This window comes from Coregonus clupeaformis, chromosome 24 (genome assembly GCF_020615455.1).
Source record: "Coregonus clupeaformis isolate EN_2021a chromosome 24, ASM2061545v1, whole genome shotgun sequence".
Taxonomy (NCBI): domain Eukaryota; kingdom Metazoa; phylum Chordata; class Actinopteri; order Salmoniformes; family Salmonidae; genus Coregonus; species Coregonus clupeaformis.
In genome coordinates, this window is record NC_059215.1 from 2,380,974 (window position 1) to 2,407,039 (window position 26,066).

Consider the following 26,066-nt stretch of genomic DNA (forward strand, 5'->3'; position numbering starts at 1 on the left):
TCCAGAGCATTGAGGCGCTACCAGGAGACAGGCCAGTACGTCAGGAGACGTGGAGGAGGCCGTAGGAGGGCAACAACCCAGCAGCAGGACCACTACCTCCGCCTTTGTGCAAGGAGGAGCAGGAGGAGCACTGCCAGAGCCCTGCAAAATGACCTCCAGCAGGCCACAAATGTGCATGTGTCTGCTCAAACGGTTAGAAACAGACTCCATGAGGGTGGTATGAGGGCCCGACGTCCACAGGTGGGGGTTGTGCTTACAGCCCAACACCGTGCAGGACGTTTGGCATTTGCCAGAGAACACCAAGATTAGCAAATTCGCCACTGGCGCCCTGTGCTCTTCACAGATGAGAGCAGGTTCACACTGAGCACGTGACAGACGTGACAGAGTCTGGAGACGCCGTGGAAAACGCTCTGCTGCCTGCAACATCCTCCAGCATGACCGGTTTGGCGGTGGGTCAGTCATGGTGTGGGGTGGCATTTCTTTGTGGGGCCGCACAGCCCTCCATGTGCTCGCCAGAGGTAGCCTGACTGCCATTAGGTACCGAGATGAGATCCTCAGACTCCTTGTGAGACCATATGCTGGTGCGGTTGGCCCTGGATTCCTCCTAATGCAAGACAATGCTAGACCTCATGTGGCTGGAGTGTGTCAGCAGTTCCTGCAAGAGGAAGGCATTGGTGCTATGGACTGGCCTGCCCGTTCCCCAGACCTGAATCCAATTGAGCACATCTGGGACATCATGTCTCGCTCCATCCACCAACGCCATGTTGCACCACAGACTGTCCAGGAGTTGGCGGATGCTTTAGTCCAGGTCTGGGAGGAGATCCCTCAGGAGACCATCCGCCACCTCATCAGGAGCATGCCCAGGCATTGTAGGGAGGTCATACAGGCACGTGGAGGCCACACACACTACTGAGCCTCATTTTGACTTGTTTTAAGGACATTACATCAAAGTTGGATCAGCCTGTAGTGTGGTTTTCCACTTAAATTTTGAGTGTGACTCCAAATCCAGACCTACATGGGTTGATAAATTTGATTTCCATTGATAATTTTTGTGTGATTTTGTTGTCAGCACATTCAACTATGTAAATAAAAAAGTATTTAATAAGATTATTTCATTCATTCAGATCTAGGATGTGTTATTTTAGTGTTCCCTTAATTTTTTTGAGCAGTGTATATACATATTTGCATGTGTAATACATAATTTGTGTCATATTCTTTCTGTATTAATTTTTTGAAGAATTATGTTTTCTGTTGTTGGGTACATGTGGGGACCTCAGATGTTTTTCATTTTTCTTTGACGCTTAGGGATATTGGGTCTAGGCAGGGACAGAGAGAATCCACGGGAGTGTCCGATGGGTCGACCAGCCTGAATATGGACATTTTTTTGATTTCATTTTGTTTTCTGAGGCTTTCACGTGTTTTCGATTGCACCATAGCTTAAAATGCATTGATAAAGATGTATAAATTGATCTGGAGTACTTAGGTGGTCGCCTGGGGCAGAGGGGCCGTGAGAGAATTTTCCTGTCTTGATTGATTGATGGATATTTGGAAAGAAAGTTGCCAGACAGGTTTTTCGCTCTTACACTCCATAACAATTTGTTCACACTCCATAAACTTTGTTTTATTGCTAAAGTTACACAAGAAGCCTGATGTAATAAAAATTGTTATTTGTCATAATCCTATTCTTTTTGTTTTCGAGACTTAATTAGTCTCGAAGGGGGGAAATATGTAGTATCTGAACTTCTATCATATTGGGAGTTAGATGAACTTTACTCTACTTTGCTGAAACATCTGGAAAGTGTTATTATAGGGGCCCCCTAAAACAGAGGACATTGGGCTATGTGGAGGCCAGGGATTGGTCTATTCAAATCACGCCACCTTATGTTACATAAAGCGTAGGATATATATACCATGTTTTAACAAAAGAATGCGGGAGTGATCATATTTGGGATTGGTTTCGTTGCTCTCCAGATTCTGCAGAGTCTGTAAATTGATGCTGAAATCTTTGATATAATAAACCTTTATAATCAAAGTACAGTGTCAGTGGATTTCTTATCAACACATCATTGCAGCATCGTTGTTCGGACACCACACTAGCCAACGACAAACAACGCTGCTAACAAGCTAACTGAGGTAACTTCACATGGTAAAGCACATCCAAAGTGAGCAGAATTTCTTAAATAGAAAAGAAGCCACTCAACGTGGTGGTAACGAGTGGTAACCCACACCTTATGGAACAGTTAAGTTGAGAGCTAAGTTTTCTGAAGAAAGCTGCTAAAATGGGCTCATAAGCAAATACTAGACACATGAAGAGGAGTTGAATGAGGAAACCAGAGCTTTGTGGTTGCAATATAGATACGCGGGCTCTCGCCAACAAAGCTCTGATTGGCCTGTTAGGCGTGATTGAATAAGGTTTCAGCGAATAGGACATAAGGGGGCAGGTTCCATAGCCGAGTCGGCTGAAAAAGAACAGTAGACAATAGTAGACAAAACATTCTCAGTTTTTTCCCCCTCCTTATTCAGCACTGTCAACTTCACACATTACAGTGAGTGAGTGTGAGCCTGAGGCGAGCCCCTATCCAAATGTATTGTACTATAGATTCATTGTACCCAAAGGGACATAGGCCTACATACAAGATCAGCTACATTTTATATTTACATTTTTGTCATTTAGCAGACGGTCTTATCCAGAGTGACGTACAGTTAGTGCATTCATCTTAAGAAAGCTAGGTGAGACAACCAAATATCACAGTCGTAGTAAGTAAATTTTTCTCAATAATTAAGTTATCAGCAAAGTCAGTGCTAGTAGGAAAAGACAAGTGCAAGGTTGTTGTTGTTGTTTTTCTTTTGGGGGGGATAAGACTGAGATGTCTTATTTAAGATACTCTTTAAAGAGGTAGGGTTATGCTGTCCTAGCATCAGAGTGAAGTTGGTTCCACCATTGGGGTGCCAGGACAGAGAAGAGCTTTGACTGGGCTGAGTGGGAGCTGACCTCCTGTAGTGGTGGGACGGCCAAGAGACCAGAGGTGGCAGAACGGAGTGCTCGAGTTGGGATGTAGGGTTTGAGCATACCCTGAAGGTAGGGAGGGGTAGTTCCCCTTGCAGCTCCGTAGGTAAGCACCGTGGTCTTGAAGTGGATGCGAGCTTCCCGTGGTCTTGAAGTGGATGCGAGCTTCGACTGAAAGCCAGTGGAGTGTACAGAAGACTGGGGTGACATGAGAGAACTTGGGAAGGTTGAACTCCAGCGTTCTGGATAAGTTGCAGGGGTTTGATGGCACAAGTGGGGAGCCAACAGAGAGTTGCAGTAGTTCAGACGGAATTTGACGAGTAGGACCTGCGCCGCTTCCTGTGTGAGGAAAGGTCATACGCTACAGATGTTGTAGAGCATGAACCTGCAGGAGTGAGTCACTGCTTTGATGTTTGTAGAGAACAACAGGGTGTTGTCCAGGGTCACGCCAAGGTTTTTTGCACTCTGGGAGGGGGAAACTGTGGAGTTGTCGACCATGATGGAGAGGTCTTGGAACAGGCAACCCTTCCCTGGTAGAAAGAGCAGCTCTGCCTTGTCAATTTTGAGCTTGAGAAGGTGGGCCGACATCCAAGCTGAAATATATCTGCCAGGCATGCATTCGCATAGCAGTGATAGAAGAGATCATGAGAGGATATGATGGAGCCCAGTGACTTGGTGCATAGAGAAAAGAGGAGAGGGCCTAGAACCGACCCCTGGATGACACCAGAGCATGTGGTGCAGACACAGATCCTCTCCACGCCACCTGGTAGGAGCGACCTGCCAGGTAGGATGCAATCCAGGAGTGTGCAGAGCCTGAGATGCCCAGTCCTGAGAGGGTGGACAGGAGGATCTGATGATTCACGGTGTCGAAGGCAGCGGATAGATCTAGGAGGATGAGAACAGAGGAGTCAGCTTTGGCAGAGCGGAGAGCCTCTGTCATACAGAGGAGAGCAGTCTCAGTTGAGTGACCTGTCTTGAAGCCTGACTGGTTAGGGTCAAGAAGATCGTTCTGAGAGAGATAACAAGAGAGATGATCAGCTACAGGACGTCAGAGCCAATGAAGCCAGCGGCTTATGTGTCAAACGTCTCAGAGCTGGAGTGTAATCTTATTCATTGTGATCTAAAAGGCAAAACGTACCCTAAATCAGCACTCCTATATTGAGACGCTTGGTGGATGCGGCCCGAGAACTCTGTCTTCCAATCGACCCCGTCTATCATTAACACATTTATCTATCCTTCTATCTGACACAATCACTAAGCATGCCAATCACAAACCAAACAACAACGAACAACAACAACAACAACAATCACCTGTCTTTTCTCCCCATCCTGCTTTTTTTTCATTTCATTTCGCCACTTTTTCTGATTGAAGACAATGATCAAGTTTGAAATAGAAAAAGACAGGGAGTCGCTCTAATCCCAGTGGCTTAATTCAAAAGGCTGGAAGGAGAAGGGGATGAAATATCATCGTTGGAGAAATATGTTAACAACAAAAGAAATGGAAGATTCTGTGAGAGCGAATATTGCTTATTTGTGGGAAATCCACAAACCAGATTATTGTTAGTGATTTAGTGACACTTCTGACCTTGCCTGCCTGGGCGTCGGCTGTGGGGAATTCGGGATCAATCCACAAAAAATTAATTAACGTTTGATATATTACAACAAGCCGACACATTGCATGGAGGGAAAGAGAGTGGGAGAAAAAACAGAGATACAATTTCCTTCGTCTTCAGCATAAATGTACTAAAATGACAGGTCGGCTTGCATTGAGGATGCATTCAAATACATGACAGGGCTGAAATAGGGGGAGACCTTTTGCGGTGACACAGGCTTTGAAAGGGACTGTCAGAAGGTGAATGGTCACCAGGCAAGGTCTTAGAGACAGTAAAGTGCTGACGGGCTAAGCTCTGGGCTCACAGCTTCCCTCTGCACGGTAAGAGCACTGCAAGCTCCTTAAGCCTTTACATGCCTGCGCACACACACACACACACACACACACACACACACACAAACGCACACACAGCACTCACCTCTGTCACCATGAAGTGCTTTGAAAGGCTAGTCAAGGACCATATCACCTAGACCCACTACAATTTGCATACCATTACACTGCACACCGCCCTATCCCACCTGGACAAGAGGAATACGTGTGTGAGAATGCTGTTCATCGACTACAGCTCTGCTTCCAAACACCATAGTACCCTCCAAGTATGTCACTAAGCTCAGGGACCTGGATCTGAACCCCTCCCTGTGCAATTGCGTCCTAGACTTCCTGATGGGCTGACCCCAGGTGGTGAGGGTAGGCAACAACACCTCCGCCACACTGATCCTCAACACGGGGGCTCCCCAGGGGTGTGTGCTCAGCCCCCTCCAGTACTCCCTGTTTACCCATGACTGCGTGGCTACTCATAACTCCAACTCAATCATCAAGTTTACTGACAGTGCTAGGTCTGATTACCAACAATGACGAGACAGCCTACAGGGAGGAGGTTAGAGCCCTGGCAGAGTAGTATCAGGTAAATAACCTCTCCCTCAACGTAAAAAAAGAGGCGGGAGCACGCCCAAATCTACATCGACAGGGCCGGAGTGGAGAGGGTCAAAAGCTTCAAGTTCCTTGGCGTGCACGTCACTGAGTACCTGAAATGGTCCCACCACACCGACACCGTTGTGAAGAAGGCGCAACAGCGCCTCTACAACCTCAGGCGGCTGAATAAATTTGGCATGGCCCCTAAGACCCTCGCGAAATTCTACAGATGCACCATTGAGAGCATTCTCTCGGGCTGCATCACCGCCTGGTACGGCAACTGAACCACCCTCAAATGAATGGCTCTCACGGTCAGCCCAACGCATTACCGGCGGTACGCTGCCTGCCATCCAGGACATTTACAGCACATTTGCAACCCACTCACATATATACAAACTTGCAAACATGATGATGGCCCATGTTGACTTCAATGCTTCCCACAGTTGTGTCAAGTCGGCTGGATGTCCTTTGGGTGGTGGACCATTCTTAATACACACAGGAAATTGTTGAGCGTTGCATCGTTGCAGTTCTTGACACACTCAAACCGGTGTGCCTGGCACCTACTACCATACCCCGTTCAAAGGCACTTAAATATTTTGTCTTGCCCATTTACTGTCTGAATGGCACACATACACAATCCCTGTCTCAATTGCCTCAAGGTTTAAAAATCCTTCTTTAACCTGTCTCCTCCCCTTCATCTACACTGATTGAAGTGAATTTAACAGGTGACATCAATAATGGATCATAGCTTTCACCTGTATTCACCTGATCAGTCTATGTCATGGAAAGAGCAGGTGTTCCTAACGTTTTGTAGACATTAAACACTGGACAGTTTCTTTTATACTGTTTTTCACACTGTGTATTCATATACTGTATTCTTCACATAGCTCATTCTAATATATCTACTGCTGTACATATCATTTTTAGTATATATTTTTGGTGTAAGTACACAGATTGCGTTTGGGTTACTGATACAATGTTATTTGGGTTGTTAACTGGATTCGTTCTGACATTCGTGATTTCTTGGTTCTAGTCTTTTATTATTATTTGTGTACTTGTTTGACATTTTTGCACAAGCATTTCGCTGCACCTGCTATAACATCTGCTAAACTGTGTACGCGACCAATAAACTTTAGATTTTGACACACACACCCTACACTTGTACATTAACCCTGTTATCTCTCAGAAACACACAGGAGGTAGGTAAACACCAGTAAGACCCCATTAACTCCTTTAGCAGACATCATTTAACCCTCTCACCTCTTACAATTAACACATCACACACAAAACACTCTTTAACCCCTACACTTCTATCACACTTGACACGCAAATCTGGTCCCAGCTCTAGCCCCTAGGACCAGCACCTTGTAACAGCCTTTATCTCTTAGCTACTGTATATAAGCACTAGGGTTGTACAATTCCGGTAACTTTCCCAAAATTCCCTGGTTTTTCAGAAATCCCGGTTGCAAGATTCCAGGAATCAAGAGGGAATTGAACCAGGATTTTGTGATATTTGGAAAAGTTACCAGATGCCATGGTTTAGTTTGGTCAAGATCTAGCTATTTGTAGTAGTATTCCGGGTAACTTAAACAGTTTTCAAGCCGTCTTTGTTTTCTGACAATTACTGTATGTTTAAGGCAACTGATTCTGTGTCTTTCAGATAACTAAACAGATGTACAAATGGATGTCAAGTGTGAGTGAAACCCAACATAAAATAAAAAAAGTGGCTCAACAAAATCAAGGTGCGCATGCACACACACACACACACACACACACACACACACACACACACACACACACACACACACACACACACACACACACACACACACACACACACACACACACACACACATACACACACACACCCCCCAGTCCCCTGTCCCTCTTACCCCGTACACCAGCTCCCCAACCATGCCATTCCAAATCTTGGTCTCCGGGTCCCGGGCGCCGTACTTTCCATCGGGCACGATAGCGATCTTATACTTGATGCCGATGTGTTTGGCTATCTCTGAGGCCAGGTCCACGCAGTAGCCTTCATACTGGTCGTTGCCCTCATACAACTCCCAGTTCTTCTTCAACATGACATAGGGACCCTCCTACAAAGTGACACAGGGACCACAGGGTCAAACTGGCAAACAGGTCCGCCACTCACAGACAGTCACTTACCCAGCAAGCATAACTGGTTAAAATCAGGTCATAATGAGTGATGTTATAATGACATCAATCCAACCAGTTTAAAAAATGTGTTGAATTGACGTCATATTGATATTATAAAAAAAGAACGTGAAACTGGTTGAATTTATGTCATTATAATGTCACTCCTTATGACCTGATGATGATATCATTTCAACCAGTTTTGCCCGCTGGATTATCTTTGTTCTTTCACTCAAAAACAGACATATAGCAGACAAGTGTGCACAAACACATACATAGATATGGAAGATAAAACAGCCATTGAACACTACACTGGCTATTATTTAAAATGGTACTGTGTGTGTAATACAAGTTTCAAGTTTTTATTAGTTGTATGTACGGAATACGCATGGAATACAACGTCTAACGAAATTGTTCTCGACAAGGCAACAACAATGAGAAATAATAAAAGATAAGAATGCGAACATAAAGTAAATGGCGCAGTAGAATATAATAAACATTTTAGCATAAGTATAATACAGGAGGCACAATGTATAGTCCAATATTTACACGTGTGTTGGGGAAGGGGGGATGGGGGGCAGTGTTTAAACTGAGCAGTATAATAAGAGTCTGGTAGCAGCAGTTGTGATGTGTGTGTAGCATGAATGGATATGTTTGTGTGTGTGTATGTCTGTGTGGGTGTGCAGGAGTGAGTGCATGTGTGCTAAGGTACAGTATGAGAAAGAGAGAGTGAGAGAGAGAGAGAGAGAGAGAGAGAGAGAGAGAGAGAGAGAGAGAGAGAGAGAGAGAGAGAGAGAGAGAGAGAGAGAGAGAGACGTACAGTGAGGACAAACAGCGAACATTTTCTTGCCTCCTGTACTCAATGTTAAAAAACGTTCCATAAGAAACTGCAAAAGCTGCTTGTTCCTTTACTAATGGCAGGAAACCAATCATCTGATCTGCTGATGCCGAATTTTTTAAAATCTAGATTAAAAAATCCCTCTGCTGACAGTACATAGTTTCTTACAAATTACATCTTTGTGGAATGTGGCCAAATGTATATTGAGAACAAGCAATATATTCTGGGGTTCTGCTCTATATCACACTGCCCCAGGGTATTTGAAGGGAAAGTATGAGGCATTTTTTAAGACATTGCCTGGACACATTTACATTAAATGGTTTTCTTTTCACAGAAGCTTTTTTCAGTGGCAAATATCAGAAAATAGTAATGGTGTCATGGTGCAAGGAAAAAAGGTTACAGTAAAATATGTAGATAAAAAACTGATGTAACAGGAAAAAAAGTAGAAAAATGCTTAAAGAACACTGAAAGAATGCTGAAAGAACACTGTAAAAAAAGAGAGAGTCTTTTGCAGACTCTTCACATCAAAGTTGATCATGGCTGACAAGCTGGTCAATAATCTCCCACACCTCTTGTCTCAGTGGGCAATGAACACAATTAGACATGGCGTTACACACACACACACGCACACACACATGCACACACACGTACACACGCTCACATATTATTTTAGAGTGGGCAGGGCAAGATGTAAGTGAGGATAGAGGGGGGTTGGTTGAAGCTGGAGAATTTCACATTCTTCAAACACCAGGGAATGCTTGCAAGCCGAAGAACACCATCCCAACCGTGAAGCACGGGGGTGGCAGCATCATGCTGTGGGGGTGCTTTGCTGCAGGAGGGACAGGTGCACTTCACAAAATAGATGGCATCATGAGGCAGGAAAATTATGTGGATATATTGAAGCAACATCTCAAGACATCAGTCAGGAAGTTAAAGCTTGGTCGCAAATGGGTCTTCCAAATGGACAATGACCTACAAACCTGACTCAGTTACACCAGCTCTGTCAGGAGGAATGGGCCAAAATTCACCCAACTTATTGTGGGAAGCTTGTGGAAGGCTACCCGAAACGTTTGATCCAAGCTAAACAATTTATAGGCAATGCTACCAAATACTAATTGAGTGTATGTAAGCTTCTGACCCACTGGGAATGTGATGAAATAAATAAAATATGAAATAAATCATTATCTCTACTATTATTCTGACATTTCACATTCTTAAAATAAAGTGGTGATCCTAACTGTGTCACGCCCTGGCTCTGGGGACTCTTTAATGTTGAGCCAGGGTGTGTAGTGTCTATGTTGTATTTTCTATGTTTCGTTCTAGTTCGTGTTTTCTATGTTGGCCAGGGTGGTTCCCAATCAGAGGCAGCTGATTCTCGTTGTCTCTGATTGGGAACCATACTTAGGCAGCCGGTTGGCACTAGTTTATTGTGGGATCTTGTTCTGTATAGGTTTGTGTTGGTGAACCTGTAGACTTCACGTATCGTTTTTTTGTTTTGTTATTTGTGGAAAGTACTCATTAAAAGATGTACGCATATCACGCTGCGCCTTGGTCTGCTTCCTATAACGATCGTGACAAACTGACCTAAGACAGGGAATTTTTACTAGGATTAAATGTCAGGAATTGTGAAAAACTGAGTTTAAATGTATTTGGCTAATGTGTATGTAAACTTCCGACTTCAACTGTAAATATACTGCACTACTAAATATACTGTACTATGATGCTCACCTGTCCTCTGCCAGCGAGCAAGAAGCTTCAGAGCATAGTCACTCTTACAGTGAGGGAAAAAAGTATTTGATCCCCTGCTGATTTTGTATGTTTGCCCACTGACAAAGAAATATCAGTCTATAATTTTAATGGTAGGTTTATTTGAACAGTGAGAGACACAATAACAACAACAAAATCCAGAAAAACGCATGTCAAAAATGTTATAAATTGATCTGCATTTTAATGAGGGAAATAAGTATTTGACCCCCTCTCAATCAGAAAGATTCCTGGCTCCCAGGTCTTTTATTCAGGCAACGAGCTGAGATTAGGAGCACACTCTTAAAGGGAGTGCTCCTAATCTCAGCTTGTTACCTATATAAAAGACACCTGTCCACAGAAGCAATCAATCAATCAGATTCCAAACTCTCAACCATGGCCAAGACCAAAGAGCTCTCCAAGGATGTCAGGGACAAGATTGTAGACCTACACAAGGCTGGAATGGGCTACAAGACCATCGCCAAGCAGCTTGGTGAGAAGGTGACAACAGTTGGTGCGATTATTCGCAAATGGAAGAAACACAAAATAACTGTCAATCTCCCTCGGCCTGGGGCTCCATGCAAGATCTCACCTCGTGGAGTTGCAATGATCATGAGAACGGTGAGGAATCAGCCCAGAACTACACAGGAGGTAGCTGGGACCATAGTCTCCAAGAAAACAATTGGTAACACACTACGCCGTGAGGACTGAAATCCTGCAGTGCCGCAAGGTCCCCCTGCTCAAGAAAGCACATTTACAGGCCTGTCTGAAGTTTGCCAACGGACATCTGAATGATTCAGAGAACTGGGTGAAATTGTTGTGGTCAGATGAGAGCAAAATCGAGCTCTTTGGCATCAGCTCAACTCGCCGTGTTTGGAGGAGGAGGAATGCTGCCTATGACCCCAAGAACACCATCCCCACCGTCAAACCTGGAGGTGGAAACATTATGCTTTGTAGGTGTTTTTCTGCTAAGGGGACAGGACAACTTCACTGCATCAAAGGGACGATGGACGGTGCCATGTACCGTCAAATCTTGGGTGAGAACCTCCTTCCCCCAGCCAGGGCATTGAAAATGGGTCGTGGATGGGTATTCCAGCATGACAATGACCCAAAACACACGGCCAAGGCAACAAAGGAGTGGCTCAAGAAGAAGCACATTAAGGTCCTGGAGTGGCCTAGCCAGTCTCCAGACCTTAATCCCATAGAAAATCTGTGGAGGGAGCTGAAGGTTCGAGTTGCCAAACGTCAGCCTCGAAACCTTAATGACTTGGAGAAGATCTGCAAAGAGGAGTGGGACAAAATCCCTCCTGAGATGTGTGCAAACCTGGTGGCCAACTACAAGAAACGTCTGACCTCTGTGATTGCCAACAAGGATTTTGCCACCAAGTACTAAGTCATGTTTTGCAGAGCGGTCAAATACTTATTTCCCTCATTAAAATGCAAATCAATTTATAACATTTTTCTGGATTTTTTTGTTGTTATTCTGTCACTCACTGTTCAAATAAACCTACCATTAAAATTATAGACTGAACATGTCTTTGTCAGTGAGCAAATGTACAAAATCAGCAGGGGATCAAATACTTTTTTCCCTCACTTTATACCTCCCGAATCAACCCCGCTTTTTTAAGGGCGCGAGGCAACCAGCACTAACCTGCAGGAAGACGAGGCAGGCTCGAGGGGGAGGAAATCCACCCCCAGCCCACCTGAGGAGGTCCAGTCGGAACCACAGTAAGAACTTTCGGTAATCAACATATCACCAGAGCATCTCATGGATGCCCAAGTGTCAGTCCAGAGTAAAGGACTCTCTTTCTCCCCTTCTAATAGGATGGAACCTTTTGCATTGAAATTTGACACAATTACATTTAAAGAATGTATTATTTGCTAACAGGCAACCATTGTGTAATGGCAATGCAGTGTTTAGAAACTATAATAAATCTGGTATTTCTGATGTGAGAGAACAAACGACTTTCAAAAAGAAGTCGAGTTTTGTGCCTTATGCTAATTTGAGTCCCTCACCTACAGTAGGCTGACAGAACATGATTTTGCTAAATTGTCCCACAACATCCATAAACAAGCGGCTAATCTCAGTATGTAGATTTCTTCATCTCTAAATTTGTGCCAGTATTGCCAGCCTTTTTAGGAGATACCAGGGATGTGCTTAAGATCATCAATAACTATAGATGCGACACTGAAAGAATCTTGGTTACACCTGACGTTCAGTCTCTCTACACTAATATCCCACATGACGCAGGCCTACGAGCGCTCTCTCGCTATCTCAACACTAGACTGGAGGGTATCTTACCTCCATCTAACTTTAATCGATCTCTCACTGAAAAAGCCCTCACATCAAATTACTTCCAATATGCGGGCAGTTTCTACAAGCAGATTCGGCGTACAGTGATGGGAGCTGCATTCGCTCCCAACTATGCACATTTATTTATGGGACACTGGCAGGAGAGCTTAATTTATGATGTCCAGAAAAACCCATATTTCCAGAATGCCGCCCTTTGGAAAAGATACATAGACGACATCCTACTGGTATAGAACGGTACTGACGCTCTCCTCTCAGAGTTCATTTCTTATATTAATTTATCTGACCCCAATCTCAAATTCACAGCAGAGAGAAGTCGGTAGAAAATAGACTTCTTGGAACTTACAATCCACAAAATTAAAGAAAAAAAGTTGGAGTCTACTATCTTCCGCAAGCTGCAGAGTAGGAATAAACTTTTACACGCAGACAGTAACCACCCGGTCAGTGGCGACCCGCCAACTGTTTTGAGCCCCACATGTTTTGCATGTTATTTTGGTATTAATACGTGTCACATATCAGTTTGCAAACAATGTAAAAAATAAATTAAAATCATTGAGTTAATACAGCCGCATACAAACATTGCCTCTTTTTTGCTTTCTTGAGTAAGGCAGCTCCAAAATGCAGATGCTTCAGCCTAGCTCAGTGCTTTCTGTGGTGGTGGGGAAGCCAGTGGAATATACGGAGCGTAGGTTTTGGTAATGTTCTCTAGTTGCGCCGTGATTGGCTCAGTGTTCTGTCCCTCATGGGGACACTACGTCACCGCCAAGCTCGAAAATTCAAGCCCCTTGGGTGCTGCCATAGAGTTACATTAGAAGTGCCCATCCAAGAAGGCTCAAGGTCATTGGCCACAGATAAAATGACGTCAAATCACGTTATATCTACAGTAGCTTTGATTGGACTGATCATGTCAAAATCATACTTTCAAAATCTTAGCTAGCAGTCATCATCATGAATCAAGTCGACAATCTACTGGCAAATCCTTTTTAATCCTTGTCATATGAAGATAAATAATGAAGAGAAATTATAGATAAAACGTATTGGTGCTCATTGGCCATTGGACATAAACATTACACAATAAGTTGGAAATCGCAAATTCAACAATGAGTGGTTTGGAAGGAATCAGTGGCTAACTGCAAGAATTGCAAAGCAATCACTAGCCTGCTATTCAGTGGAGTGGCTGTGTTGTCCCAAATCTGGGATTAATTGGCCATGCTCTCAATGAAGCATGATTTGTGCCGCGCTCAAAACAGCTGTTAACTCGGAACTGCGAAAACTTGACTTCAGGGAGTTCAAGACAACTGGGAACTTGTTTTGTAGTGTACATGCTCAAATGCATCTGCGGGGCTGCTTATATTGGTCAAATTAAACGAGCATTGAAACTTCGCATTGCAGAATATAAGGCTGCTATTCTAAATAAAAACACGGACTATGCTATTGCGCGCCACTGCATCAAAGCCAATCATGGCTCAACTTCCTCCCTGCGTTTTGTAGCCATAGAACGGTCCAAATTTCACCAAGAGGAGGTGATATTGTACCTAAACTAAAACAAAGAGAGGCATTTTGGAAGTACTCCTTAGACACTGTGGATCCAAAGGGGCTAAACAATGATTTTTCCCTGTCCTCGTTTATATATATAATGTTGTTACCTTGATTTTTTGGGGCTCTGTGTCTCCGGATTTACAGACACCCAAATATCACCTACAGGATCAGTCAAAAGTTTTCTTTCTTTTTAATAATTTCTACATTGTAGAATAATAGTGAAGACATCAAAACTATGAAATAACACACATGGAATAATGTAGTAACCAAAGAAGTGTTAAACAAATCAATATAGATTTTAGATTCTTCAAACTAGCCACCCTTTGCCTTGGTGACCGATTTGCACACTCTTGGCAAACTCTCAACCAGCTTCACCTGGAATGCTTTTCCAACAGTCTTGAAGGAGTTGCTGAGCACTTGTTGGCTGCTTTTCCTTCACTCTGCGGTCCAACTCATCCCAAACACTCTCAATTGGGTTGAGGTCGGGTGAATGTAATAATAATAATATAATAATATGCCATTTAGCAGACGCTTTTATAGTCATGTGTGCATACATTTTTACGTATGGGTGGTCCCGGGGATCGAACCCACTACCCTGGCGTTACAAGCGCCATGCTCTACCAATTGAGCTAAAGAGGACCACAATGTGGAGGCCAGGTCATCTGATGCAGCACTCCATCACTCTCATTTTTGGTCAAATAGCCCTTACACAGCCTGGAGGTGTGTTGGGTCATTGTCCTGTTGAAAAAAAAATGATAGTCCCACTAAGTGCAAATCAGATGGGATTGTGTATCGCTGCAGAATGCTGTGGTAGCCATGCTGGTTAAGTGTGCATTGAATTCTAAATAAATCACAGACAGTGTCACCAGCAAAGCACCCCCACACCATCACACCTCCTCCTCCATGCTTCACGGTGGGAACCACACATGCGGAGATCATCCGTTCACCTACTCTGCGTCTCACACGGTGGATGGAACCAAACATCTCCAATTTGGACTCACCAGACCAAAGGACAGATTTTCACTGGTCCAATGTCCATTGCTCGTGTTTCTTGGCCAAAGCAAGTCTCTTCTTCTTATTGGTGTCCTTTAGTAGTGTTTTTTTTGCAGCAATTCGACCATGAAGGCCTGATTCACACAGTCTCCTCTGAACAGTTGATGCTGAGATGTGTCTGTTACTTGAACTCTGTGAAGCATTTATTTGAGCTGCAATTTCTGAGGCTGGAAACTCTAATGAACTTATCCTCTGCAGCAGAGGTAACTCTGGGTCTTCCTTTCCTGTGCAGTCCTCATGAGAGCCAATTTCATCGTAGCGCTTGATGGTTTTTTCGACTGCACTCGAAGAAACTTTCAAAGTTCTTGAAATGTTCCAAATTGACTGACCTTCATGTCTTGAAGTAATGATGGACTGTCGTTTCTCATTGCTTATTTGAGCTGTTCTTGCCATAAAATGGACTTGATCTTTTACCAACTAGGGCTATCTTCTCTATACCACCCCTACCTTGTCACAACACAACTGATTGGCTCAAACGCGTTAAGAAGGAAATAAATTCCACAAATTAACTTCTAACAAGGCACACCTGTTAATTGAAATGCATTCTAGGTGACTACCTCATGAAGCTGGATGAGAGAATGCCAAGAGTGTGCAAAGCTGTCATCAAGGTAAAGGGTGGCTATTTGAAGAATCTCAAATATAAAATATATTTTCATTTGTTTAACACTTTTTTGGTACTACATGATTCCATATGTGTTTTGATGTCTTCACAATTATTCTACAATGTAGAAAATTGTAAAAGAAAATGAAAGAAAAACCCTTGAATGAGTAGGTGTGTCCAAACTTTTAACTGGTACTGTACATACTCCTCATATATCAGACAGACTGTATCTGTCAATTTGAATGTCAACTCACACATGCATTTACTGTCTTTAATATATACATGTGTGTGCAGAGGCATCATGCCCTTAGGGGGCACAATGGAACGTGCCCCCTCAGATTTGTCCTGTTTTTAAACATTTCTGATGTTAAATGAATTACTAAACGTAATGTTTAAGTCCACGTTTTAGCATAATTATTTATAAAAAAAGATATATCAGCTGTATTTTGCAGAGGGGTCACACTGACTGGACCAGGCAAAGAGTATCCCCCATTCTCCCTAGTAAGTGGTTCCTTCCAAGGTGCATCATGGAGCAAAGAGGAGGAGAGAGTGTATAGTGATGGGCAGGACTTGCAAGAGGTCTTTGTAAATCAATTTGATCAAGCTATGTAGCCTATTGATAGTTTCTTGATGAATAAATAAAACAAAAATAAACTATATACTGGGCTATATATTGACCTTAAACATCCAATCACTCTAGGGTTTTATACACCAAACCAAGCACCATGTCTCTCTTTTTCTCTAACCCCTAACCCCTAACCTTAATTCTAACCCTAATTCTAACCCTAACCCTAAACCTAACCACTAAGCTTAAAATACACTGAACAAAAATATAAACACAACATGTAAAGTGTTGGTCCCATGTTTCATGAGCTGAAATAAAAGATGGCCTACATTTTTCTTACGCACAAAAACCTTATTTCTCTCAAATGTTGTGCACAATTTATTTTACATCCCTTTTAGTGAGTATTTTTCCTTTGCCAAGATAATCCATCCACCTGACAGGTGTGGCATGTCAAGAAGCTGATTAAATAGCATGATCATTACACATGTACACCTTGTGCTAGGGACAACAAAAGGCCACTCTAAAATATGCAGTTTTGTCACACAACACAATGCCACAGATGTCTCAAGTTTTGAGGGAGTGTGCAATTGGCATGCTGACTGCAGGAATGTCCACCAGAGCTGTTGCCAGAGAATTTAATGTTCATTTCATAAGTCGCCTCCAACGTCATTTTAGAGAATTTGGCAGTATGTCCAACCGGCCTCACAACCGCAGACCATGTGTAACCACGCCAGCCCAGGACCTCCACATCCGGCTTCTTCACCTGCGGGATGGTCTGAGACCAGCCACCCGGACAGCTGATGAAACTGTGGGTTTGCACAAGAATTTCTGCACAAACTGTCAGACAACGTCTCAGGGAAGCTCATCTGCATGCTGGTCATCCTCACCAGGGTCTTGACCTGACTGCAGTTCAGCGTTGTAACCGACTTCAGTGTTCAAATGCTCACCTTTGATGGTCACTGGCACGCTGGAGAAGTGTGCTCTTGATGGATGAATCCCAGTTTCAACTGTACCGGGCAGATGGCAGACAGTGTTCATGGCGTCATGTGGGCGAGCGGTGTGCTGATGTCAACGCTGTGAACAAAGTGCCACATGGTGGCGGTGGGATTATGGTATGGTCAGGCATAAGCTACGGACAACGAGCACAATTACATTTTATCGATGGCAATTTGAATGCAAAGAGATACCGTGACGAGATTCTGAGGCCCATTGTCGTGCCATTCATCCGCCGACTCATGTTCGGGCATGATAATGCTCGGCCCCATGTCGCTAGTATCTGTACACAATTCCTGGAAGGTGAAAATGTCCCAGTTATTCCATGGCCTGCATACTCACCAGACGTCACCCATTGAATATGTTTGGGATGCTCTGGATCGACGTGTACGACCGCATGTTCCAGTTCCCGCCAATGTCCAGCAATGTCGCACAGCCATTGAAGAGGAGCGGGACAACATTCCACAGGCCACGATCAAATGCCTGATAATCTCTATGCGAAGGAGATGTGTTGTGCTGCATGAGGCAAATGGTGGTCACACCAGATACTGACTGGTTTTCTGAGCCACACCCCTACCTTTTTTTTAAGGTATCTGTGACCAACAGATGCATATCTGTATTCCCAGTCATGTGAAATTCATAGATTAGGGCCTTATGAATTTATTTAAATCAGTAAAACTTTTGAAATTGTTGCATGTTGCGTTTATATTTTTGTTCAGTGTAGCTTGTTTTCCATGTGGGGACCGGCGAAACGTCCCCGAATCCCTCGAGTTTCCTTTTCAGGACTTCTTGTCAAACCAAAACACAGGGTTGGTTAACTCTGGAGACTCCTTTTGTGTCTTCAGAGTTAGGTAAATCAGCCTTTCGTTTTTCTCCCAAAAACAGTACACATTGAGGCCTTAGTATCCCTGGGGCAGTTTAGAATGTGTTTGTTTTAGTTGATTGTGTTTTATGTATATTATGTATGTTTATCTGTGCAGAATTTTACTTGTTTAATATTGTATTAGATTTTTTAGAAATTATATGTGCAGGGCTCCCTTGAATAAGAGACACTGGTCTCTCTCTCTCTCTCTCTCTCTCTCTCTCTCTCTCTCTCTCTCTCTCTCTCTCTCTCTCTCTCTCTCTCTCTCTCTCTCTCTCAAAAAAACAGCTCATCTGTGTCCCAGTCAGCACCAACCACTTATGGCACAAATCAAACCTTTATTTTTCACTTGGGTGCATGACATTCAGTAAATTGAGCACATTTCAAGCATGAGTACAATAAGCTATTTGAAAACGTTCAAGGTGCTTTCTCAGCTGAGGTTCAGGTGCTATCAGTAAGTCCCCCCAGCTGCTGTGGTTGGGATAAAACACCATTCAGTTGCCTTGTCGTTGATATGAGGTGGAAATGGGTATTTGATTTCTGACATACCCTCATTCCTAATTCTGAAATACCCTCAGCAAACAGGGGACGTCCTAAGGACATTAGGTTATGTTCCCCTTAGGTCCCTTGTAGGGTTTTGGCACAACGTTGTCCCATGTACAACTTAACACCAATTTTAATGGCTTTTTTGTGTGAAATGCTTTGAAGACTATAGCCTATGAATCAGGCGAGCGACGGACACAGGCGTTTACTATCAGTCTCGAGATGAGCCATATTCAGAGCTATCACTGTGGATGAATGATTCCTATACCAGTCCAAATGAAGGCTTTTCATGAGAAATAATTGCATATTTACATGAAAAACAGCTGAACAGATGCTACCTGGCACTTTTCAAAGTTTAGTGTGGAGATTAAACTTCACTATAGGTGAATCAAGGGGGAGCTCCTACACGGCATCCATATTAGGAAGTATAACAACTGACAACTTCCTAATACTGATGCCCTACTCCTGATACCTCATCCATCCTCTCCCAAAACTTTATCGATCGACTTTGTATCTGACAATAACAGACTTCTGCACAGTTGAGGTTCCAGGTTTGAGTTACAGTTTCGGTTTATCATAGTCGACAAAGAATGTAATACGGAAGTGAAAGCTTAATTAGTGTATATTACAGTAAACAAACATTATCAAGTGCATTATCAAGCGCAAACACACATTACAGATGCTATCTGACACAGCCAGCATAGTTAAACACTGATATTATCATGCTCTATGGAAGCATGGTGATGTGATGTAAATGAGCTAAAATTATAAAAATGGCAGTGCTTTAGAAGGTGTGTTATAAAGCTCTTATATACAAAAATTGAATGGAAACTCACGGATTCAGAGCAGCCTCAGAGCATTTTTCAAGTTAGTTAGTTAAAATCTTAACATCCATTTCTACATTTTTGCATTTCAATACCAAATACTGTATCAGCCATAATCACCTGGAATATGCCAGGCATGGAAATTCATGTAATGAGAACATTTATATCCTAGAGTTAATTGACACCAATTGTATGCAAACACACATTTGCAGACACACACACACACACACACACACACACACACACACACACACACACACACACACACACACAGTTAAGTGCAACCATGTTGATGGGATGTTTGACTAGATGAACAAACATTCTTGTTGCCTTAGGCAGGACGAAGGGTCCATTGTGACTCCTATCTCTCTCCATCTTCGTTCAGTAAAAAAAAGAAAAAACGTAATTTGGTCAGACTGTGTCCATTTTGTGTCTTCTTGAGGGGGTTCATTTTGGCTCTGGATAGATCCATTCCTTGGGTCAGTTAACTAATAAGGTGTGCATTAGAATTCATGACACAGCTCTCCGTTGCATCAGTCTGTTCTTTAGGGGGTTCACTCTGGCTCTGGTTACGTCCAATACTGTCCGTCAGTTTCCCAATATGTGCTTTCATTTGGGCTCTGCTTGTGTCCAGTTTCTCAGTTTCTTAAAATGGGTTTCCTCACCAGGGGCTGAAAAGAGGAGGATTCTGCTGAGGTATGACTCTCCAATCCCATTTCCATCCCTACTCTACTAACTCTGTCTTTTCTTACCCTGTTCTCTTCAACTCCTCTTATCTAGTCAGCCACCTTTAATCTCAGAAACACAGCACATCTTCACCGTTTTCACACTATCATGCCGACCCGAACCAAACTGTGCCAAACTGTGGACATTTTCTTTTCACATTGTCCTTTTCAGCTCAGTTCCAGCAACTATGATGGATGCGTAACCAGGCCAGCTCAGCACAGCTTGGTTTGGCTCGGCTCGGTTCGGCTCAGTAGTATGAAAAGCCTTCTTATTTAGTACCCATAGTTCACATTCCATGCAACCGGTGGCCATTTTGAATTGTGGTGCAGACATGGTTACAGTATTAGTCCAAATTTAACTAACAGAAACCAAGCAAACAGGCAGCCATTTTGTGTCCAAGTATCAGTTGGGTCATGAGCTCTAGTAAGTAGGCCTACTAGTAACTAAACAATGAGTGCTGTGTAAGAGAAAGTTGTGCCCAGAGAGTTGTTTGTATGTTTCTGTTTGCGCACGTGTGTTTGTGTGTGTGTGTTTGTGTGTGTACATGCGTGTGCCTGTGTTTGTGTCTGTGTGTGTGTGTGTGTGTGTGTGTGTGTGTGTGTGTGTGTGTGTGTGTGTGTGTGTGTGTGTGTGTGTTTGAGTAATATAATCTGACTTTGTCTGGCCACATTGACTGACAGCTCTTAAAATGTGGGTGTAGCAGTCTCTGGCAAGGATACAGAATGCAGCTCATGCATTTTATAAAGGGGACTAGGCTAGTCATGGCAGGTACTGCACTTACAGTGACATTTATACAATCTCCATCACACCTAGTGTAACAACGTCTCAAAAGCATCTGCAGTGCCAATGTTGATGTGTGTTTTGGATAATGTGTGTGTTTGTGTGACTGAAGGAAGGTAGAGGAAAGCCCTTCCGGGAGAACACTAAGACTTGAGAGCGCTAGAGGATGTGTGTGTCTGTGTCTCTATCGTGTGTGTGTGCGTGTCTTTTTGTGTGTGTGCACATGTGTGTCTCTCTGTGTGTGTGTGTGTGTGTGTGTACACATGTGCATGTGAGTTAGTAGGGTTGTAGTGCATCTTACCATGATAGTGGTGACCACAACAGTTCTGTTCTCCATAATTTCATTGGGATTGAGGACTTCATTCTGGATCAGAACCAGCTTGTCTGAATCCGTCCAGTAACCCATCTGGAGACAATGAGAGGACAGTGAGTGAAACGCCCAGGGTGTGTGTGTGTGTGTGTGCACAGTATGTGTGTGTGTGCATGCGTGTTTGTGCGTGGTATGCTTTCTTTGTTGTTTGAATGTGTTTGTCATGATTACTCACCGTAGAGTACGTGTCGTTTCCAGTATATTTGTGTTAATTATGTGGTGTTAGGATCTGTGAGACTATCTGAGATATTTTGTGTGTATACATGCAAAGGATAAGAGTCACACAAATTGTATGCTTTGTTGTGTCATGTACAGTACATTAAAATGCACAATGTTTAGTTTTTTATTATAGAGTATATGAATCTGAGTCGTATAATAGGTGAGTCAAGCTAAGGAAGTTATTGTTATATACTGTTTTATACATGGTACATAATAAAGCTAGACAGGGTTTTATTTCATGCTGGTGGTGTCTGCCATTGAGCAGGAAGAAGGGGGTTGAACTGCTCCTTTCTCTCTCTGCTAAGGGTAGGAATGATTGACGAGCTCACGGGTAGGTGTGAGTGTGTGTGTGTGTGTGTGTGTGTGTGTAAGTACACGCGTGCGTGGTGTGCACACATGCATGTATGCAGAGCCAGCCAGTGGGCAGGCCCAACCACCCCTCCACTTCATCCCCCTCTCTCTCCTCCATCACTATCTCTCTCTACCTCTCCACCTCTCTCTATTCACGTACCGTAGTTGGCTGGAGTCCCGCACGTACACACACAGCACTGAAAATACTATACAGGACACGGCAAAACACACACACACACACACAGGAGCACATGCACACGCATATTCTCGAAGCCTGAGTGTACTGTTCATGCAGCAATTTGAATATAGAGCTCACTAATACACAATACCCAGGTTCTACAGACACACAGACAATAATAAGATGATAAACAGATAAACAGATGTTCTCTTCTGGCATTTTAAACCATGGAAATTGAAAATGAAATGAAACAAAGTTATTTGTTATTCAAATGTTCATATTATGTTTTCAATATGATTGAGTTATTATGTTATAGTGGTATTATGGTATAGTTATTATGGTGTTAGCTAGAAAGCATGGGCAGTGATGGAAATTGAGAATAAAATGAAACATATAGTTAACATATAGTAAATAGATATTCAAACATATAGTTATTATGTTTTCAAATGACTGGGTTATGGTATGATAGCAGGACAGCGTGGGCAGTGAGGTGGGTGGACCAGTAGTCATCTTACCCGTCTGGGTCCGTTGTTCTTCAGCTCAAACACGTCCATGGTGTAGTTGACCCTGCGTCCATAGTGGTCAAACTGGACATTACCTGTTAGTCCCTGCAGCCGGACCTGTACACAGGACAAAACACTATCATCAGAGTCACAAAGAATGCAGGTATACCTTCGTCCTACTTTAAATAAGACACATTTCATAGGAAACAGTTTGTGGTATTGACAGTTTGTCCTTTGTGGACATCATTGAGTTTGCAGAAATAAGGTATTTCATGAACCGAAATGGCTTTGAGGTGCAGTGTTAGATACCTGTTTAAGGGTGCGCTCCATGTCAATGCCCTGATTCCAGGGGGCGGCGGGGTTTGCCAGACAGTCCCCAGCGTTGCCCCGGCGAGAGATGTCAACCTTCTGCCTACGCAGGTTCCTGAAGGCCTCCGCCATCACCATCACGCCGTCATACGTCAGAGCCGACGTGTACTGGGGAACAGGAGAGAATCGTCAGGTGTGTGTGTGATGGAGGGGATGGGGTGTGCATGTGTGTGTGCGTGTGTGTGACTATGAAAAGAGAGAAAGGTTTCTGCGTGTGCGCACTGGGCATAAAATATATTATTTGCAGCAAGGAAGATTGTTGCATTGCGTGTGACGCCAAGCACCAAGTTCATTACCAATCAGATAACAATAACCCATGTCATAAAGTACATTCTGTTGTGTTTCAAAGTGAGATTAAAATGGATTTAATTTAAAAAACTCTGTAATGTCAAGGTGGAAGAAAAATTCAAACAGTTTGTAAGACAAATATGAAAAATAAAACACTAATATATCTAGATTAGATAAGAGTCAATACAATTAGTTAGAATCACCTTTGGCAGCAGCTACAGCTGTGCACCTTTCGCAGCAGTTACAGCTGTTTCTTTCTGGGTTAGTCTCTAAGAGGTTTCTACACCAGGATTATGCAACATTTTGACCATTATTCTTTTAATAATTGTTCAAGCTCTGTCAAATTGGTTGTTGATCATTGTTAGACAACCATTTTCAGGTCTTGTTATAGATTTTGCAGCAGATTTAAGTCAAAACTGTAACTCGGACGCTAAGGAACGTTCACTGTCTTCTTGGTAAGCAACTCCAGTGTAGATTTGGCTATGTGTTTTAGGTTATTGTCCTGCTGAAAGGTGAATTCATCTCCCAGTGTTTGGTGGAAAGCAGACTGAACCAGGTTTTCCTCTAGGATTTTGCCTGTGCTTAGCGCTATTCCATTTCTTTTTATTCAAAAACAATCCCTTGTCCTTATTGATGACAAGCATACCTATAAGATGATACAGCCACCACCATGCTTGAAAATATGAAGAGTGGTACTCAGTGATGTGTTGTGTTCGATTTTAACTTATTTAGGCTTGCCATAACAAAGGGGTTGAATACTTATTGACTCAAGACATTTCAGCTTTTAATTTATCATTTATTTGTAACTTCTAAAAACCTAATTCCACTTTGACATTATAGGGTACTGTGTGTAGGCCAGTGACACAAAATCTTAATTGAATCCACTTTAAATTCCGGCTGTAACACAACAAAATGTTGAAAAAGTCAAGGGGAGTGAATACTTTCTGAAAGCACTGTAACTTTGCCTCTGGCCTGGGGGAATCCTACTCATTAACCCAGCTCTAACCTCATCACTCCCTCGCTCATTACAGCTCTCTGTGGGGGGAACAGGGTGCATGTGTGTGTGGTGTGGGTAGGTAGGTGGGTAGGTAGGTAGGTAGGTAGGTAGGTAGGTAGGTAGGTAGGTAGGTAGGTAGGTAGGTGGGTGGTTGGGTGGGAGGGAGGGTGAGGGGGTCTTCTGTGTGTACACTAACGTTCAAAAGTTTGGGGTCACTTAGAAATGTCCTTGTTTTCCATGAAAACATACATGAAATGAGTTTGAATAGGAAATATAGCAAAATGAATAGGAAATGTAGTCATTGACAAGGTTAGAAATAACTATTTTTAATTGAAATAATAATTGTGTCCTTCAAACTTTGCTTTCGTCAAAGAATCCTCCATTTGCAGCAATTACAGCCTTGCAGACCTTTGGCATTCTAGTTGTCAATTTGTTGAGGTAATCTGAAGAGATTTCGCCCCATGCTTCCTGAAGCACCTCCCACAAGTTGGATTGGCTTGATGGGCACTTCTTACGTACCATACGGTCAAGCTGCTCCCACAACAGCTCAATAGGGTTGAGATCCGGTGACTGTGCTGGCCACTCCATTATAGATAGAATACCAGCTGACTGCTTCTTCCCTAAATAGTTATTGCATAGTTTGGAGCTGGGCTTTGGGTCATTGTCCTGTTGTAGGAGGAAATTGGCTCCAATCAAGCGCCGTCCACAGGGTATGGCATGGCGTTGCAAATCTCCCACTTTACCACCACCGAAGCACCCCCAGACCATCACATTGCCTCCACCATGTTTGTCAGATGGCATCAAGCACTCCTCCAGCATCTTTTCATTTGGTCTGCGTCTCATAAATGTTCTTCTTTGTGATCCGAACACCTCAAACGTCGATTTGTCTGTCCATAACACTTTTTTCCAATCTTCCTTTGTTCAGTGACTGTGTTCTTTTGCCCATCTTAATCTTTTCTTTTTATTGGCCAGTCTGAGATATGGCTTTTTCTTTGCAACTCTGCCTAGAAGGTCAGCATCCCAGAGTCTCCTCTTCACTGTTGACGTTGAGACTCGTGTTTTGCGGGTACTATTTAATGAAACTGCCAATTGAGGACCTGTGAGGTGTCTGTTTCTCAAACTAGTCACTCTAATGTATTTGTCCTCTTGCTCAGTTGTGCACCGGGGCCTCCCACTCCTCTTTCTATTCTGGTTATAGCCAGTTGGCGCTGTTCTGTGAAGGGAGTAGTACACAGCGTTGTACGAGATCTTCAATTTCTTGGCAATTTCTCGCTTGGAATAGCCTTCATTTCTCAGAACAAGAATAGCCTGACGAGTTTCAGAAGAAAGTTCTTTGTTTCTGGCCATTTTGAGCCTGTAATCGAACCCACAATTGCTGATGCTACAGATACTCAACATATGACTCATTTCTCTCTGCCTCCTTCTTTCCACTCCTCTCCTCTTTTGACCTCACCCTCTCACCGTCCCCCCCTACTCACAAGGCAGGCAATACGCTTGACCTCATCTTTACTAGATGCTGTTCTTCTACTAATCTCACTGCAACTCCCCTCCAAGTCTCCGACCACTACTTTGTATCCTTTTCTCTCTCCCTCTCCTCCAACACTACTCACTCTGCCCCTACACAGATGGTAATGTGCCGTCGCAACCTTCGCTCTCTCTCTCCCGCTACTCTCTCCTCTTCCATCCTATCATCTCTTCCCTCTGCTCAATCCTTCTCCCTCCAAT

At 43.3% G+C, this 26,066-nt stretch overlaps 1 protein-coding gene across 3 annotated transcripts in view; it reads right to left on the minus strand.

Moving 5' to 3' along the window:
• Positions 1–26,066, minus strand: part of LOC121537606 (glutamate receptor 4) — a 232,430-nt gene that overhangs the window by 62,671 nt on the left and 143,693 nt on the right. For 2 of the 3 annotated variants that reach the window (XM_045206975.1, XM_045206973.1), the window contains exons 7-10: positions 22,997–23,164; positions 22,700–22,804; positions 21,368–21,472; positions 7,424–7,630 (exon numbers count right to left, since the gene is read on the minus strand). In XM_045206975.1, the coding sequence (XP_045062910.1) occupies positions 7,424–7,630; positions 21,368–21,472; positions 22,700–22,804; positions 22,997–23,164 (585 nt within the window). Of the gene's footprint in view, positions 1–7,423; positions 7,631–18,523; positions 20,232–21,367; positions 21,473–22,699; positions 22,805–22,996; positions 23,165–26,066 lie in introns of those variants that run through there. The other variant, XM_045206974.1, reaches the window with a different exon arrangement.